A 16,181-nucleotide genomic window follows, 5' to 3' on the forward strand; every position below is an offset into this window, starting at 1 on the left:
GCTTATCTGCCTCCTCCCCTGCACTATAGGCTTCTTGAAAAGTTTATATCTTTTCCATTTTTGTGTCCCCCAAACCTGACACAGTGCCTGGGCATAGATAATTCTTAACAGTTCTTTGTTAGGTGAAGAAATGAATAAATGTGAACGTGGTCATGATATACACCCTTAACACATAACCTCTTAAATTAACTCATCCTGTACTTACCCACAATGTTTGTTACTGGTTTTCTGTCAGTCTCCAGAAGAAAAACAGAAATATAACATGGACCACAAAAGTGAACCACATATATAATTTAAAATTTTCAAGTACACCCATTAAAAAGAAACAAGATTAATTTACCAATATATTTTATTTAATCAAATATATAAAACATTATCATTTTAACAAGTAATCAATATCAAATTTATAAATGTGATATTTTAGGCTCTCTTTGTTTTGTCCTCTCTTCCAAAGCAAGTGTGCCTTTTACCCTTATATCACATCTCAATTCAGGCTAGTCACATATCTTTTTAAAAAATTATTGAAATATAGTTGATGTACAATGTTGTATTAGTTTCAGATGTACAGCAAAGGGATTCAGTTGCATACAATATATATATTCTTTTTTAGATTCTTTTCCATTATAGGTTATTATAAGATATTGAATATAATTCCCTGTATGATATAATATATAAAATATAGTGGGTCCTTGCTGGTTGTGTATTTTATGAACAGTAGTGTATATATGTTAATCCCAAGGTCCTAATTTATCCCTCTTCCATGCCTTTCCCCTTTGATAACCATAGGTTTTTTTTCTATCAGACCAGGCACATTTCAGTTGCTAAATAATCACATGTAATAGTGACTACTGTATCAGACAGTGCAGTTTTAGATTCCAGAACATACCTAGTTCTTTCCTTTGTTTTTTCAAACATCACAAATAAGATCTTTTATTTATCATCATTAATTGTCTGAATTTTAAACAGATTCTTGGACTGGTGGCTCATATCCATTAGCTCGTTCGACTTTAGCACCTGTCTCATCTCCAGTAGCTTCTCCAAAAATTATCTTCACCATGACAATCTGGAGTTTTCCCAATTCAAATCTGAGCTCCTTCAGCATTTTTACTTTTCTAACAAAGACATCATGGAGCAGATAAACAGACCGTCAAGCTTTTTCTACGTCTTTTCTGATGCTATCTGAAATCAATTTATTGACTACCTCTTTCAAGTCATTTGTCTGCTCCTCTTGGGTCACGATTTCCATCATCTTCTTCTAGACATGGGAGACCTGTTGGTGCCAGGCATAGGAGGTCTTCCATATCTAATTGTTGCATTTTTAGTAAAACTCACACAGAATAGATGAAGCAACAATATGGGTAAATTTGACATCAATATGAGCTTCAATCATGATCTGCCACTTTTTGACCAAGGAGTACAGTCTGTCACAGGTAATAAGCCAGCCATGGAAATTAGGCAGTTTTTGGAATTACTGAATTACTGATTTAATTACTGAACATCTTCAGTAATTATCTTGAATTTGATGATCCTTGAGGTCATCAGATGAGATTTTGTCACCTTGAATTCTCGTGACTAGTGTTTTCCCAGTATTTCTTATGTTGAACATAGCTGGTGTTTTCACTTCATACCAATCTTAGAAAATGAGTCAACTACATCCTTCTTGGCTTCCTTTTTGCTGCCTTCTGTAAGGCACTTGTTCTTGCCAACCACCATGTTGCTGCTCAGCATCCTTTCCCTTTTGATGGCCTCTACACCTGAAGTGTCCCCTGTTTGGATTACTCTTCCTCTAGCTCTTTTAAAGATATATACTTTGGGATCTATCATTCACAAAAGATTATACACACTCATAATAAGCAAACTGTACATATTCACATATGTAATGTTTATAAATGGTATAGAGATGAACACAATACAAGTTTAGTTTTTGCACATTTGAAGTCTAATGAATATCAAGCAGCTCTTTGCCATTTGGAAGGGAAAAAAAGAGGTATGGAGAGCATGCAGGGTGTCTGCAAAGGCCAGGCCGGGGAAATTCCATGGCCTTATTTCAGTCATATAACTCCATCCAGATGCAAGGAAAACCAACAAATGCAGTCTTCCTGTGTATTCTGATAGAGAAAATGCTGTGATTAATACATGTCACTATCTTTGACACAATTTTATAATTTTTATCCCTAATTTTTTGCCTAGCATCCATAGAATAGTATTAAATTAAATAAAAGTCTTATTTCTGATTTTAATAAAGATTGTTTTCAACACGTCTCCATTTAACAAGATGACAGATTTAGGGAAGAGATTTGCTTATCTCATCATACCAAGGAACTTTTAAAAATATCGTTCTATAATAGATTTTTATTTATTTAATGAGTGATAAAAGTAGAAATTTAACAGATATCTCCTTAACAGTTATGGAGATAATAACATCATTTTGTTATCAATAGCTTAACATTGTAAATACTACTTTAGATTTCTTAATGTTGAATTACTTTTTCTTACCCCTAAGATAAAGTCTAACTTATTAGTATATCTGTAATATATATATTAAATATATATATAAATACATACAATGCTTTTGAAAAGCTAGATTTCATTTACTGTTATTTTATGTAAAAGTTTTACATCAATATTCAGAAGCAAGATTGAGCTACTTTTAAATTATTTTTTGTTAGATTTTATAATTCACGAATGAATTTCAGAGCTTTACCTTTTTACTTTCTCCAACTGTTTAAGCTTTATCTGAGTTAACTGATTCTTCAAAGAGAAAAAAAATCCCACTGTGTTTGGGACAGTCTATATTTCAAGCATATTGCCACTGGGCCCATTAATATTCCCTCTTATCACTATCATATCTTTACTGCAGCTATAACATTTAACAATTTTAATAAGAATGCTTTTGCTACTTTCATGCTCTCTTTCTGGCCCTCAGTATACTCCTCTCATAACAGTCTGCTCTTGTTTACTGCTGCTGTATCCCTGAAATTCTATCAAAAGTAAAAAATGGATTTTTTAAAGATTGCCTCTCTGTTTTTCTACATTTCCTCTACTTCAGTGGAGCTATGATTGTTTACCCTCTCCCTCTAGCGAAATCGCTGATTCTGCTGGTGTGTTCAGTCTTTACTGCTTATCTTTGTCAAGGTAAGTCTAGATATAACAGTACTCCCAGCTGACAGAAGTTCCTGCAGTACTGGTATAGATCCAGATACGTGAAGAACCCAAGGGTGGCAAACCTTCCAGGGTATGTCTTTGGTGTCTGTGGATCAACAAATAGGGAGCTGCTGCTGCTTGCTAAGTCACTTCAGTCCTGTCCGACTCTTGTGCGACCCCAGAGATGGCAGCCCACCAGGCTCCCCCGTCCCTGGGATTCTCCAGGCAAGAACACTGGAGTGGGTTGCCATTTCCTTCTCCAATGCATGGAAGTGAAAAGTCAAAGTGAAGTCGCTCAGTCGTGTCCGACTTTTTGTGACCCTATGGATTGCAGCCTACCAGGCTCCTCCGTCCATGGGATTTTCCAGGCAAGAGTACTGCAGTGGGGTGCCATTGTCTTCTCCACAAATAGGGAGAGTTCTCCCCTTTTCTGCCCTCCTTTCCCACAGAGAGGAAGAGGATGACTATAGGGCCTGCAATTCTCTCTGTAATGAGTGAGAATATACGAATAATCTTTCACATAAGCTGAATGCTGTGAGTGTGGCATCTGAGTCCCTCTGCCATCATGAATTCTGCAAATTTTATCTTAGGTTCACTGACTAACTTCTACATGATGGACAGTTTTTGTTTTATAGTTGCTCTCCCAACATTTGATCCTATGACAATGTCTCTTCTATCCCTCCAATTGTAAGGGGTTCATATTATTGCTTGTCATAGAAACATGCCTGTTTTCCTCCTGTGTTTAGTCTTAGTAATGGACATATGACTAAGCCCAAAGTAACTTTAGATTTGAATAAGTCCATCATGAGACGTCATCAACCTGGCCTAGTGAGTGGGTCCAAAGTTCGAACGGTGCTACAAACCAGAATCAGCCAGAGTCCCTCCTAGAAGTTTTTTTGAAGTAGATCTTGGATAGTCAAGCTATGAAGATACGAACCTGAAGGACTTAAATGGCCAGCTCTCTGATCACAGGCAGTAAAACAAGGAAGCAAAAAGAAGTCGATGGGCTGGGAGAAAGAGGGCTGTGAGTACTTGGTTCTGGTCACATTGCTTCCTGGAGGACTGAATTCCTGCTCTCCCTCAGCTGTGCAGTGCTTCCCCTCCTGTGAGATACTCATAAGATTCCTTCTCTGCCCATGTCAGTTCCAGTTGGGGTTTTTCCTGTCAACAAAGAATATAAATATACTGAGCATGGGTATATGTATTTTCTGCTCCTTATCTGTTTCATCCAGTGGAAATCTAATTCTTCAAGTGGGACCCTTGCTGATTTCCAGAGCTTAGAAAATATTTTCCTTCTGACATTCACTGAACTGCTGCAGCAGGGAGAGCAAGAGGGACAGAGTCAATGTCGTCCTGAGGTCACTATCTTAGAGCTATATATCTGGGTCCATTTTTAAAAGCTTTCCTTTTATGTTAATTTTGTTTCTTCCTTTGTGACTCAGTTCTGATTATTTTCTTTCTCTTTCTGAAATCTAAGCTGATTCCTGACCCCCACCACATACATACTACAACTGAGAAATAGTGAAGAAATTCAATGTGTATGGTAAATTATATAATAGGATTTTTTTTTTAATGTGTAATAGGGCTTTGGTTCAGCTCAGTTTAGTTGTTAAGTCATCTCTGACTCTTTGCCACCTCATGGACTGCAGCACACCAGGCTTCCCTGTCCTTCACTATCTCCCAGAGCTTGCTCAAACTCAGCACCAATGAGTCAGTGATGCCATCCAACCATCTCATCCTCTGTTGTCCCTTTCTCCTCCTGCTCTCAATCTTTCCCAGCATTAGGGTCTTTTCCAACAGGTTGGTTCTTTGCATTAGCTGGCAAAGCATCACTAGCATACAAATATTATTTCAGAAAAAAAATTTAAATGTCTAGTGATTTCAGCGATTAAGTCTTTGGGTCTTGGACTAGTCTCAGGCACTCTCTGAGAGCCTGGTGTGATCTGGGCACATATTTGCCATCCTGGGTTAGACTCCTGCATAGCCCTTGTACTTTTGGGCAAGTCAGTAATTTACCTGATCTTTTCCACAGATCTTTTGTCTTCCATTTAAAACTAGAAAAAAGAAAAAATGTATTTCACTATTATGGCAGCTAGAAATTCTCCTTTGTACTCTTCGGTAGAAAAAGCTATCCTAGGAAGGGATGAAATCGGGGCTACAATTTAAAGTACTTTCTTCTTGAGAAAATAACTTTCCCCCTCAAAAAAAAAACTGAAAAAATTAGAATGTGTAATCTTTTTCTGATAATATACTTGAACAGTTTTTTATTTGAAGCAGAACTTTGCTCATCAGATGCTTTTATAACTGATGGTAATTTTTTTTTGATAAGCTTACATAAAGTTTAACCAGTCTTGATACTGACCTAACAACCTTTACCATACTTCCCTTTCTTGTTCCTTCTCTAGCAATTGTAACTAGACACTTCTTTTTTTTCTATGAACCCTCCACTAACCAAAAGAATCTCTGAGTTGTCTTCCTGTCTCTGCTGCTGCTGCTAAGTCACTTCAGTTGTGTCCGACTCTGTGCAACCCCATAGACGGCAGCTCACCAACCAGGCTTGCTGTCTCTGGGATTCTCCAGGCAAGAATACTGGAGTGGGTTGCCATTTCCTTCTCCACTTCATGTCTCTGGCTGGTCACAAACAAAATTGATGTGTGCCCACACTGAATCGGAGAGGTTTGCTCTAACGCATGTAAAACTCACATTAAGTGAGAAAAGGCAGGCAGTCTGGGTTTTCCTGGCTCTCCTTTCCCTGTATATCTTTGACAATGTTGCCTAGCCCTGCACCTCAGGGCTTGCACTTACCTCCAGATTCCATATTAAGACAATTTTCTAATTTAGAGTTCCCTATATTATTCAGTAATCACTCTTCTACACAGCAGTCTCTGAGAACTGTCTAATAACATTACACCTCTGGATGCATCACCCAATTACTAAGTTGTTCTCTGTGTATGTGGTATAACTCTCAGTTGGCTACAAGCGTCTTTGATGCCTCTGGTAGCCCTTTAGTAGAAATAATCTTAAAAAGACAACATGGAGGGTTTATTATGCTCCAGACACAATACTAAGTAATTTACTGGCAAAGCATTTAGGACACTGCTTAGCACACAGTAAGTCATTAATAAAGATTTGTTATTAGTACTATTTATAGTCCTATGAACTTGGTACTATTATCTCCATTTCACAAATAAGGAAGCTGTGAGTCACAGAGAATTATATAACTTGTCCAGGGTCACGGAGCTCATGAAGTGGCAGAGACAGAACTTGATCTCAGTCTGTTTGACACCAATATCTATCCATATTCTTAACCATTACAAAATGTTTGGCTAAAGCTTCCTACACTAATCAATCTGCTTTTTGCAATAATACCTTTGCAGTTTTCAGAGAACTGTAAGTTGTACTCAAGACCATGTTTTGCTTCAGAATTCTTCCCTCTTTTAAAATTCAACTGTTTCACAGATATAAGGGAAAAGGCATAAATGTTTGTATCTGCTGGAGAGTTTCATTTTGAAATTTCAAGGCCATTGAAATATGTGTCCTTAGGGAGAACAATGAGTTTTTCAAAACTTCTAAGTTGCTAAGGAACTGAATTTTTTTCATCCGTTAATATGGTTTCAGTTAGCTCTTCTAGTTATATTTTCTCTAGTAGTTCTCAGCCACCAATACCTCTCTCATAGAATATTTGCTCTCATAGAAAGAACTAGACTATGTCCATGGTTGGGCAATATCAAAAGTCCATGGGTATATGTATAATATAAATAATTAACAATAGTATTGGAGATTCACCCCTGATGTGTAAAGCAGCTTACTTCTTGACGTTTTTTCCTTTGATGTTCACAATTGCTCTGTGATGTAATGGCCTTTCTCCTAGTCGCGCTGCCAGATTGTAGAGGGAGGCATGCCCGCTTATTCTGTTGTCTCCTAGGGTTCTGAAGAGGCCTTTCCTTTTTTTCCCATCTTCCTTCTGTCTCCTCCTCCCTCCCAAACTCCGCCTGCCCTCTGCTTCCTCAGCGCTCTGAGGGCTAAGCCTGCTAGAATGGAACTGAGGAACGCCAGACCCTCTGGTACTTGGGAGCCCTCTGAAAGGCTCCCGGATCCCTAGGGACCAGTCAGGTGACAGTCTCAACCCAGCAGCCGAGGTGTCATAACCTTTCCCACTTAAGCAGCAGCACGGCGCCCAGAGCCCATCCCTGGAAGCTGTATAACCGGGACTCCACCCGTCCCTCGGGCCAGGGCTCCACACTTGGGTCCCCCTCTGGATCCCCACTGGAGTGAACGAATGAGCTTGCAGGCCTGCAGATGGATCTTAGAGGAGCTTGGGGGTGGGGTGGGGGAGTGTCATTTAGAAGAAAGTTGGGTTTCCTACAGGGACTGCAGTGGGTAGTAACAGCCACTCTTCCACCTGGGGCTGCGCGGCGGCTCACGTGCGCGCTGGGCCGGAAGGATGCGCTGGCGGCTGGACTCGAACGCTGCGGAGCAGAGCTGCCCCCCGCGGTCCCCGTGGCGGCCTGCTGCCCGGGTCCAGTGGGGAGGAAGCGGCACGCACGGCTAGCTGTAGTGCATCTGAGGCCTCCCTCTCTGCCTGCTCCCCTCTCTCCCGCCTCCCGCCCCAGAAATTATCTCATGCGTTGCCAGTGCGATTCCAGAGCCCCACTCGGGTGGGTTCTTTTGTTTCTTTGTTTTAATGACAGTTCCCAGCCCTTCGGCATGTCATGCGCGATTAATCCCCTGGCTCTCTTGAAGGGAGCTGGGGTGAAATTTCTTCTGCACCATCCTTTTGGGGATAATTGTTTATTATGTGACGTCAGCCGGATTGATTTTTCTCTCCTGAATGAGAGAGAGAGAGTCACAGATGTGTGCGGAGGCCACAGATACTGACATTTGGAATTCCTTCAGGGCAAAGGGAAATGGGAATGGGAGCCTGAGTGTGTGCAGCCAAGACTCCAGGCTGCACGGAATTATTAAGAAGTTTTCTTTAAAATCATAATAATAATAATAATCCCCCTCCGCAGCGAGTCACTTAAGTGCTCCTTTCATGCCCGAGTCCGCGGTGAAGGTGGCGGCGTCTGATAATTAATCTCGGGTACCCAGCCGCTGCAATAGGCTTAAGAAGAGGAGGGGCGGGGGAAGTGCGTCACCAGGTGGGGAAGGGGCTGTGCATTTGGTGACAAGCTGGAGGGTATGGGGGTGGAGGGGAATGGGGACGGGAAATAGGTTCTGTGTGCTCTCCCGGGGTATTGTGTCAGGAGATGCGGGCTGCCTACCATGTGACGCGGTCCAGAGCTGAAGGGATTGGCCGAGGCAACGCAGGCGGTGCAGCTCGGCCGGCTGGCTGTTCCTCTCCCTTTCTCTCGCAGCATCTTCCTGGGAGCCTGTAGGTGAAGCAGCACCAGCAGCATCCATGGCCTGTCTTTGGGGTTAACACTTGTCTCCTTTGGCTTCAGCAGCGGACACAGCAGATCTCTCGGCGGCAGCAGCGTTGCGAGGACTTAAGCTGAGACCTGGAATCGTATCCTCTTGTGTTTTTTCAGACTCTGGAAATTAAGGAATGCAATTCTGCCACCATGATGGAAGGTAGGATGCTTTCTGTTGTGGTTGACTGGCTACAGGCAAGGTTTGGGGAGAACAGCGTTGAAATATGTGTGCAGCCTGTGTTTGTGGCTGGTCTAGAACCCGGTTGCCAGGATGTGCAAACAGAAATGCTGCAGTTTACTTGCAGCGGACCAGGGCTCAGACTAATGGAATCAAACCACAGGGCTTCTGTTTAGCTCAGAACCTACAGAGCTCCCAGCTCTTACGGGAGAGAAAAACCTAAAGTGCTTGCAAGGAACTAAGATAGAGCTAGGAAAGAGCTTGCAAAGCAGAGAAGTTGGGAGAGAAGGTTTTCTGCTCTGGGTTCCTGGGACTACACTGATTAAACATTTACAGTGGAAACTTGTCTTCTGAAATTGACAGTAGACAGGAGAGGTCATTGACACAGTTAGCCATGCTGTCATTTTCAGTGAACTGTTTAAAATTTTTTAAAAATTCTCCTAAGATGTTTTTATCTCTGCAATTTACATCATACCCTTGGGGTGAGGGGTTTCATTTTGTCCACAGGCTCTAGTTTTAGGGGGCTGTCATTGCAACAGAATGAATGATGTGAGGAAAATATCTGGGACTCTTGTCTTCTTATTTGGGCTCTTATCAGGTTTTTTTTAAGAAGAATTTTGTGCTTCTTAAATGCGTTCCCTGTGTCATGGCTCTTAGCCAAGCATCAAATTAACTGATTAGCTTTTTGCATTCAATATTAAGTGTAAAGAGGAACTTTCCTGGGAGAGACATTGTTTAAACTACATTTTATTCTACTAAACTACCCTTCTAAGCTTGACATGGTGACAACCAAGATTGCCTCAGAAAAGCAGCAAGCTGATTAGGAAAGAAGCAGGCAGCAGCAGCTTTGATTTTCTGCTTTCACACTACAGGATGGTGCAAAACTCCTGGCCTTTCCTAAGATGACAGGCAGAAATTTGTCCCCAGCCTGGATTTCACAATGCAGAATCGAGTGCATAATGGGTCTCAAATCTGCCATGAAAATGGCAGAGAGGCCACCTCTTAAGTCAAGGTCTATCTTACAGATTTGAAACATTCCTTAGAAATCTACCAAATGGAATAAGAAAAGAACGGTTGTGGAAAGAAAGAAAAACAGCAGTGTTGCCTATACTTATCTGGCAGAAATGAATTCTTTTTGCTCTGTCTGTCATCATGTCAAACATTGTTAATGTGATTTGGGGGAGTGAAAAATTCTACAGTCATGGCCCACAGATTTTAGAAAATAGCCTTAAAAGAGAGACTGGGTATCATTTTGTTATGGAGCCTGGTCTTGTTTGCAGAGGGTTCTTAAGCTAGTTCTTTAAACAGCGGCCTAAATAAACTAAGTTTACTAATGATCAAGATTAAATCATTTTCATTAATTCAAACTGAATTTAACCTTTGAATAACAAGGCAAGACAAACAGAAAGAGCATTACTGAGGGAGTTTTCAATTAGAAGCTCATGTGCATTGCCCTCTTCAGAAAAAAAAAAAAATGTGTCTACAGAGGTACTAGATTTCTCCAGCTAAATTTCACGTAGCATTTCTTAATAAATCCACACACATTCTGATTAGATTTTAATCTTACCCAGGGACTTGGAAGATTTACTTCTTGCCTTATAAACTATGGACTGAAATTATCTCTGAAGGAAGTAATATTTTCTGATGCTTGTTAATGATTCTTCTGGTAATATTGTCTATTGTGCTATCCCAGGATGTCAGTTCAAAGCCCTGTGATAAGCTTATCTGAGCTGACTACACTGAAAGGAGAGCTGTAACAAAGACTTGTGTTGGAGCTGAATTAACACTATTGCTCTGCATTTGCCAAATTTATCTAATGAAGGATGTTATCTTAGCACTGTTAGGAATTAAAGGTGACACTAGGGGTGCAGTTCCCATCCATCAGATCCTTGCAAAAGAAATTGGACAGGTGTTTCCAGTAGCTTAAAAATGTAAATGAAACTAATATTTTTTAATCTACCTATAGTTCCTGCTTCAGTGCTATTCAAGACTTGTTATCTTCTTGATTCAATGACCTTAGAAAGGCTGGTGAGAACCTTAACTGGAAGTCCAGTTTGCCTATCAATGGCCTTCCAACTTAAATGCCAGCCTTTCTGCCAACATATGCAAGTTCCTGATACTGCATCTCACAATTTCACCTCTTTAATGCTCTTACTCTGAAAGTGTGTCATAGCAGTTATCATTCCCACTTAACTCTTCCCTAGAGGAAGCTAGGCTTCTATCTATCAAGATAGCCTTGGAAAGATACGAAACCCCCTAAAATCCAGTCATGGCAGCCATCTATCAAATATCAGTGGGCTCAGAGAAAGTGTCACCAAACATCCAGATAGTTAAAATGCTGTCTCTTCTCAATTAGTACATGTGACACACACAATCACACACACACACACACACACACACAAACACTCATGCACAGTTATACACACATATGTCACCTGCCCGTATACATTATTCTAGAAAGGGAGAGAACTCACATTTGCATTTGTGTCTATGTGTTTTGGTATTTATTAATGTCTGCTGCTCAGGAAAAACATGGCCATGGCAACTTTTCAAAGCTGCTTCTCTACTTTGTGTAAAGCAAGAGTAAACAGAGATTCATCAGAATGGCTCATGGTTTACTTTTGTGTTCTCATTTTGATGGAATAGGATATATGCTCCATTCATTCAATGTTGGAAATTCTGGCCATAGAGGAGCACTGCTGCTACCTCTCCACTGGGTCCAGTATCACAGAAGGCAGTGAAATAATTTTGCAGGGACCTCAAGCACATTACTGGTATTATACTTTGTGGCTCCATGACTCTTTTCAAATACTTTTCTTTCAAAAGTGTATTTTAAGGAACTTGATTTGTTGATTTCTACATTAAAAAAAATTTTTTTGGCAATGGTTAGTATCGGGTCTTTCCTAAAGAATATCATGTGATGTGGAGCCTTAAGTAGTTTGACTGTGAAGGGAAAGAGGATGAGCAAAGGGAATTATTAATACTCATAAAGGGTGTGTGTACTGGCCAAGCTTACAGTGCAGTCTGTGTGATTAGAGCAACTATTCCAGGATTTTGTTGTTTTACATATGTTATTATTAAAGTTTGAAAACGACCTTTTAGCTACTTTTTTTCTAAGGTAAGTGAAACTGAGTCAGGGTTTCCAGGGACATTTGTTAATTTGTAAGGCAGTATGGGAAGTTTTCCCTTGCCTGGCAGAACTGGACTAAAAGTGCTGATGTTTTCAGTTCCCTAGTCAGGCTCTTAGATGTTTTACTGAAAAGAAAAGTTTGGGGGTGCCAATGGTTTCATCCTAAAATAATTTTTAAAGTTAACAAGCATATTTTAAAGATTCACTGGGTTTAATTGCAATGTGCAAGTTAATTTAATAAATTTTATTGTTTTTATTAGTCATAATAGCCTATCAGTAAGTATATTCTGCACTGAGTGCTTCTGCAGTACTTTTTCTAAATTGCAAGAATAAAAACTAATACATTGAGGTAAAAAAATAGGAGAATAGATTTTGGACCCATGTTCATCACAAATCTCCTAGTTTTGATCACCCATAACATTTTAAATATGAGCTTTTTCTTTTTGCTTTGTATCAAAGTGGACGTTAACCTGATTGAAAACTAGGACTTAAGTTTTATTGGTTGCATCTGTCTCTCTTTTAAATATGAGTATTCACAGAATCACACTTCTCAATTCCTTGTTAATACCTATTATCTCCAAAATCAATGTTTAGAAAAATTTAAGCAGCTCTAGGTTAACTGATCTTCTGTTGTTGCAATGAACCTTGTAATAGTAAAAGTGTTTCTTTCGCCTATCTAGGAATGAAGTTTATTTGTTTGGAAAATTCTTTGCTATAACCAAAAAGGAACAAAGCATTTTGAAGCTGCAACCATTCATTTTGTAGTTAGCTAAGAAGTTTTAAAGGGACTGCTTCTCACTTTTCTATCAATTCCCTTCCCAGAAATAGTGATGTTATTTTGGAAACTCTTAAGGAGGCATATGAGATTTTAATATATATTCCATTCCTTATGCAATTTCTCTCCTTCTTAAAGGGCTCGGGTGTGGAAAAAGCCTCCTTTTATGTACAAATTCCCATCTAATTCCCAAGGTCAACTTTAAATCTCTAAAAGAACATGTAGTCTTTAAAAAAAATTAACTTAGATAAACCATGCTAGAAGACTGTGAGTAATTTTCTCTGTTGGATTTGGCACATATGCTATCCATGTCTCAAATAAACAAGTTGCAGGAAGTCAGCAACTCATAGTTTTTATGTTCCTGAGTTTGTCTGTGAAGCAGTCACTTGAAACAGATTTTTCTGTAGCAATAATGATATAAACAGTGGTTGGATTCTCTAACTAAGTCTATCAAAGATTATCTACCTGAAACTAAATATTTGCCATGAAATGTATAAAGAACATGACATTTTATATAGTAGTTAGCCAAAAGAAAACAATGACATTAAATGTGTTTTCAGTTTCTAATATCACTATTTGAGGGCAAGAAGGTTTACCAGAAGACAATGAGGAGATGGAGAGAAATTTCAAAGGAATTTTTGGGGGTATTTTTAGAACTTTTGGAGACTCTAAATGCTGGATTTTTAAATTATGTTCAATTTTACTTTCATAATTGTGGTCTGTGCTGTGTTGTGCTGTGCTTAACGTCCAACTCTTTGCAATCCCATGGACTGTAGCCTGTCAGGCTCCTCTCTTCATGGGATTTTTTAGGCAAGAATACTGGAGTGGGCTGCCATTTCCTCTTCCAGGGGATGGATCTTCCCCACCCAGAAGTCGAAGCCGTGTATCCTGCATTGGCAGGCAGAATCTTTACCACTGAGCCGCCAGGGAAGCCCCACTTGCGTTATGGAAACTCATGAATGGAATTAAGAAAGGGAGAAAGATGATTGCAGAAGAGTTACAGGAGCCAGGAGCTCTGGCATTCTGTGCTTCATCAAGCTCATCTAGTATGTCAGGTACACCAGCGGCTTTGTTACCTGTCTCAGATTGTCTAAAGCAAATACTTTCCTGCCTCAGGGCTTTTGCCCTGCCAAGAACACTGTTTTTCCAGCTCATGGAGTAACTGACTCTCTTGTGGTCCCAGCAATACTGCCACCCTGTCTGGAGACCTTCCCTCCCATCCTTGTCATCCCGTGCTCCCAGACGTACACCCTGCGCACTGAGTCCATCTTGGTCTCCTGTCTTTCCTAAAAGCTATTTTTATGATCTGCGGTTGTTTAAGCTGAATCTCTGACTCAGAGGTAAGCTCCATGAGGGCAGGACTTAGGTCCATCATTTCCCTCTCTATTCTTATCTCACTATGCAGAGTGGATCCTTAGATGTTTATTGACTAAGTGAATAAAACCAGATTTAAGTGACTGATCACTTCATAGTGTACATTGTAAAGTATTATTTGGGGTCTTATGGTGAATATAACAAAAATACATTCTCAAATCTATATTTTTCCTGGAGAAACAAGATCTATAAATATGAGATTACTAGGGAAATATATGTATTGTGGAGTGCTAATTGTAAGACACCTTTTGAGAAGCCAAAGAAAAGAAATAGTCCATTTGAAAATATGTACTTGATCCTGAATTATTTTGGGGATTAGCTCCAAGGAAATGATTTCATAATGGAAAGAGACAAGTTATAGCAGAGCTATTCAAAGATATTCCCAGAGGCATTGTTGTCAATATCCTGTACATTTTTTTTCTTTTTTCTCTTTTTTCTCTCCCTTCTGCTTTCCTTGTATGTTTGCCTTCCTTTCTCCACTTTACTCATTCTTCAATTCCTCCTTTTCATTCTGGGTTCTATTTCGTTTTTTCTGGCTTATGACCAGATCTGAAAATAATGCCTATAGAGCCAGGCATTTGGAATTGGGAAAGTGGTGTAAGTAAATTAATGTGTGTAAACAAATTAACGTTGTATGACACATTTGTGCATGCAGTGGCACGTGATGGATGTGAGGTTTTTCAGATGCCAAATTAGTCTTGACTGGAAAATTTGTGAATCTTAGAAGCTCAATATGTTTACTGAATTTGTGCAGATTGGATCTTTTGTTTGAAAGACCATGGACCCAGGCATCAGACTCAGGTTTGAGTCTTAAGTGTTATGACTTCTCGGTTATGTGTGTGGAGAGGATTACTTTACCTTCCTGGAGTTCTGTTTCCTTGCAAACAAAGTACGAGCATTGATCTGTCATCCCTCTAGAAATTCCAGCTCTAAGAGTCTCTGGCATCTGCTGAATGATTTGGATTCCACATATTCACTCCCTCTAAGGTTTGAATTCTCATAATTGACTCCTCTTCCTCCCACCTCAAAGCGTGCTTTTCCTGACACACAGAAAATGGTTCAGATATATTACTATCCGCTCTCACCACTTAATTCTTCCTCTACTGTCCTATTGCACGTATGCTGTAAGTTTGCTTTGATCTTTGCTTTTGCTGTGCTGAAAAACAGAAATGCGTTTATGCACCTTTCCTATGTAGCTCTGAACATAGAACTATTTATGCATTAAAAATTGTATATTGAATGCATACTAGATGTTAGACATGGTTCTAGGTGCTAGAGGCTCAGTAGTGAATAAAACAGATTCCTGCCTGCACAGAGCTTCTCTGAGAAGACATTTAAGCAAAGGCTTGAGGGAGGGAAGGGAGTGAGCGGTCAAGTAATTATCTGGAGGAACAATCCAAAGTAGCAGCGGGGAGAGCTAGTGAAAGGCTCAGAATGTGGGTAGAACAGCAAGGAGGCCAGCATGTCTGGAGCAAAGGTCAGGGGAATGTTTAAGAGAGAGACTCAGAGAAGAACAAATAGACACATACCCTTGAGTCCCTTTCTCTCTCTCTTTTTTTTTTTGTTGAAGTATAGTTGACCTACAATATTATATTAGTGTCTGGTATATAATATAGTGATTCAATATTTTTATAGATTACTCACCAGACAAAGTTATTATAATATTATTGATGATTTTCCCTGTGCTGTACCTTACATCCCTATTATTTATTTTATAGTTGGTAGTTTGTACCTTCACCTATTTCACCTGTCCCCCCACCCCTCTCCCCTCTGGCAACCACTGATTTTTTTCTCTGTATCTGTGAGTTTATTTCTATTTTTTATATTTTTTCTATTATATCTGTTTATCAGTTTTGTTTTTTATATTCCACATATAAGTGAAAACAAACAGTATTTGTCTTTCTCTGATTTATTTCACTTAACACAATACCCTCCAGGTCTACCCATGCTATTGCATATGGCAAGATTTCATTCTCTTTTATGGCTGAGTAAGTGAATAATACCACCTAAGGAATTCTCCAGGCAAGAATACTAGAGTGGGTAGCCATTCCCTTCTCTGGGGCATCTTCCTGACACAGTGATCAAACCTGGGTCTCCTGCATTGCAAGCAGTTTCTAGATCCTTTCCCTGGTGGCTCAGATGATAAGGAATCTGCCTGCAGTGTAG

The 16,181-nt window shown here is 39.7% G+C and overlaps 1 protein-coding gene across 3 annotated transcripts in view; it reads left to right on the plus strand.

Moving 5' to 3' along the window:
• Positions 1-8,307: 8,307 nt before the first annotated feature.
• SGIP1 (SH3GL interacting endocytic adaptor 1) overlaps positions 8,308-16,181 on the plus strand; it is a 230,796-nt gene continuing 222,922 nt past the window's right edge. For 2 of the 3 annotated variants that reach the window (XM_069563583.1, XM_069563754.1), the window contains exon 1: positions 8,410-8,718. In XM_069563583.1, the coding sequence (XP_069419684.1) occupies positions 8,709-8,718 (10 nt within the window). In that variant the 5' untranslated portion in view covers positions 8,410-8,708. Of the gene's footprint in view, positions 8,719-16,181 lie in introns of all 3 variants that reach the window. The other variant, XM_069563671.1, reaches the window with a different exon arrangement.

Source organism: Ovis canadensis, chromosome 1 (genome assembly GCF_042477335.2).
Source record: "Ovis canadensis isolate MfBH-ARS-UI-01 breed Bighorn chromosome 1, ARS-UI_OviCan_v2, whole genome shotgun sequence".
NCBI classification, from domain to species: domain Eukaryota; kingdom Metazoa; phylum Chordata; class Mammalia; order Artiodactyla; family Bovidae; genus Ovis; species Ovis canadensis.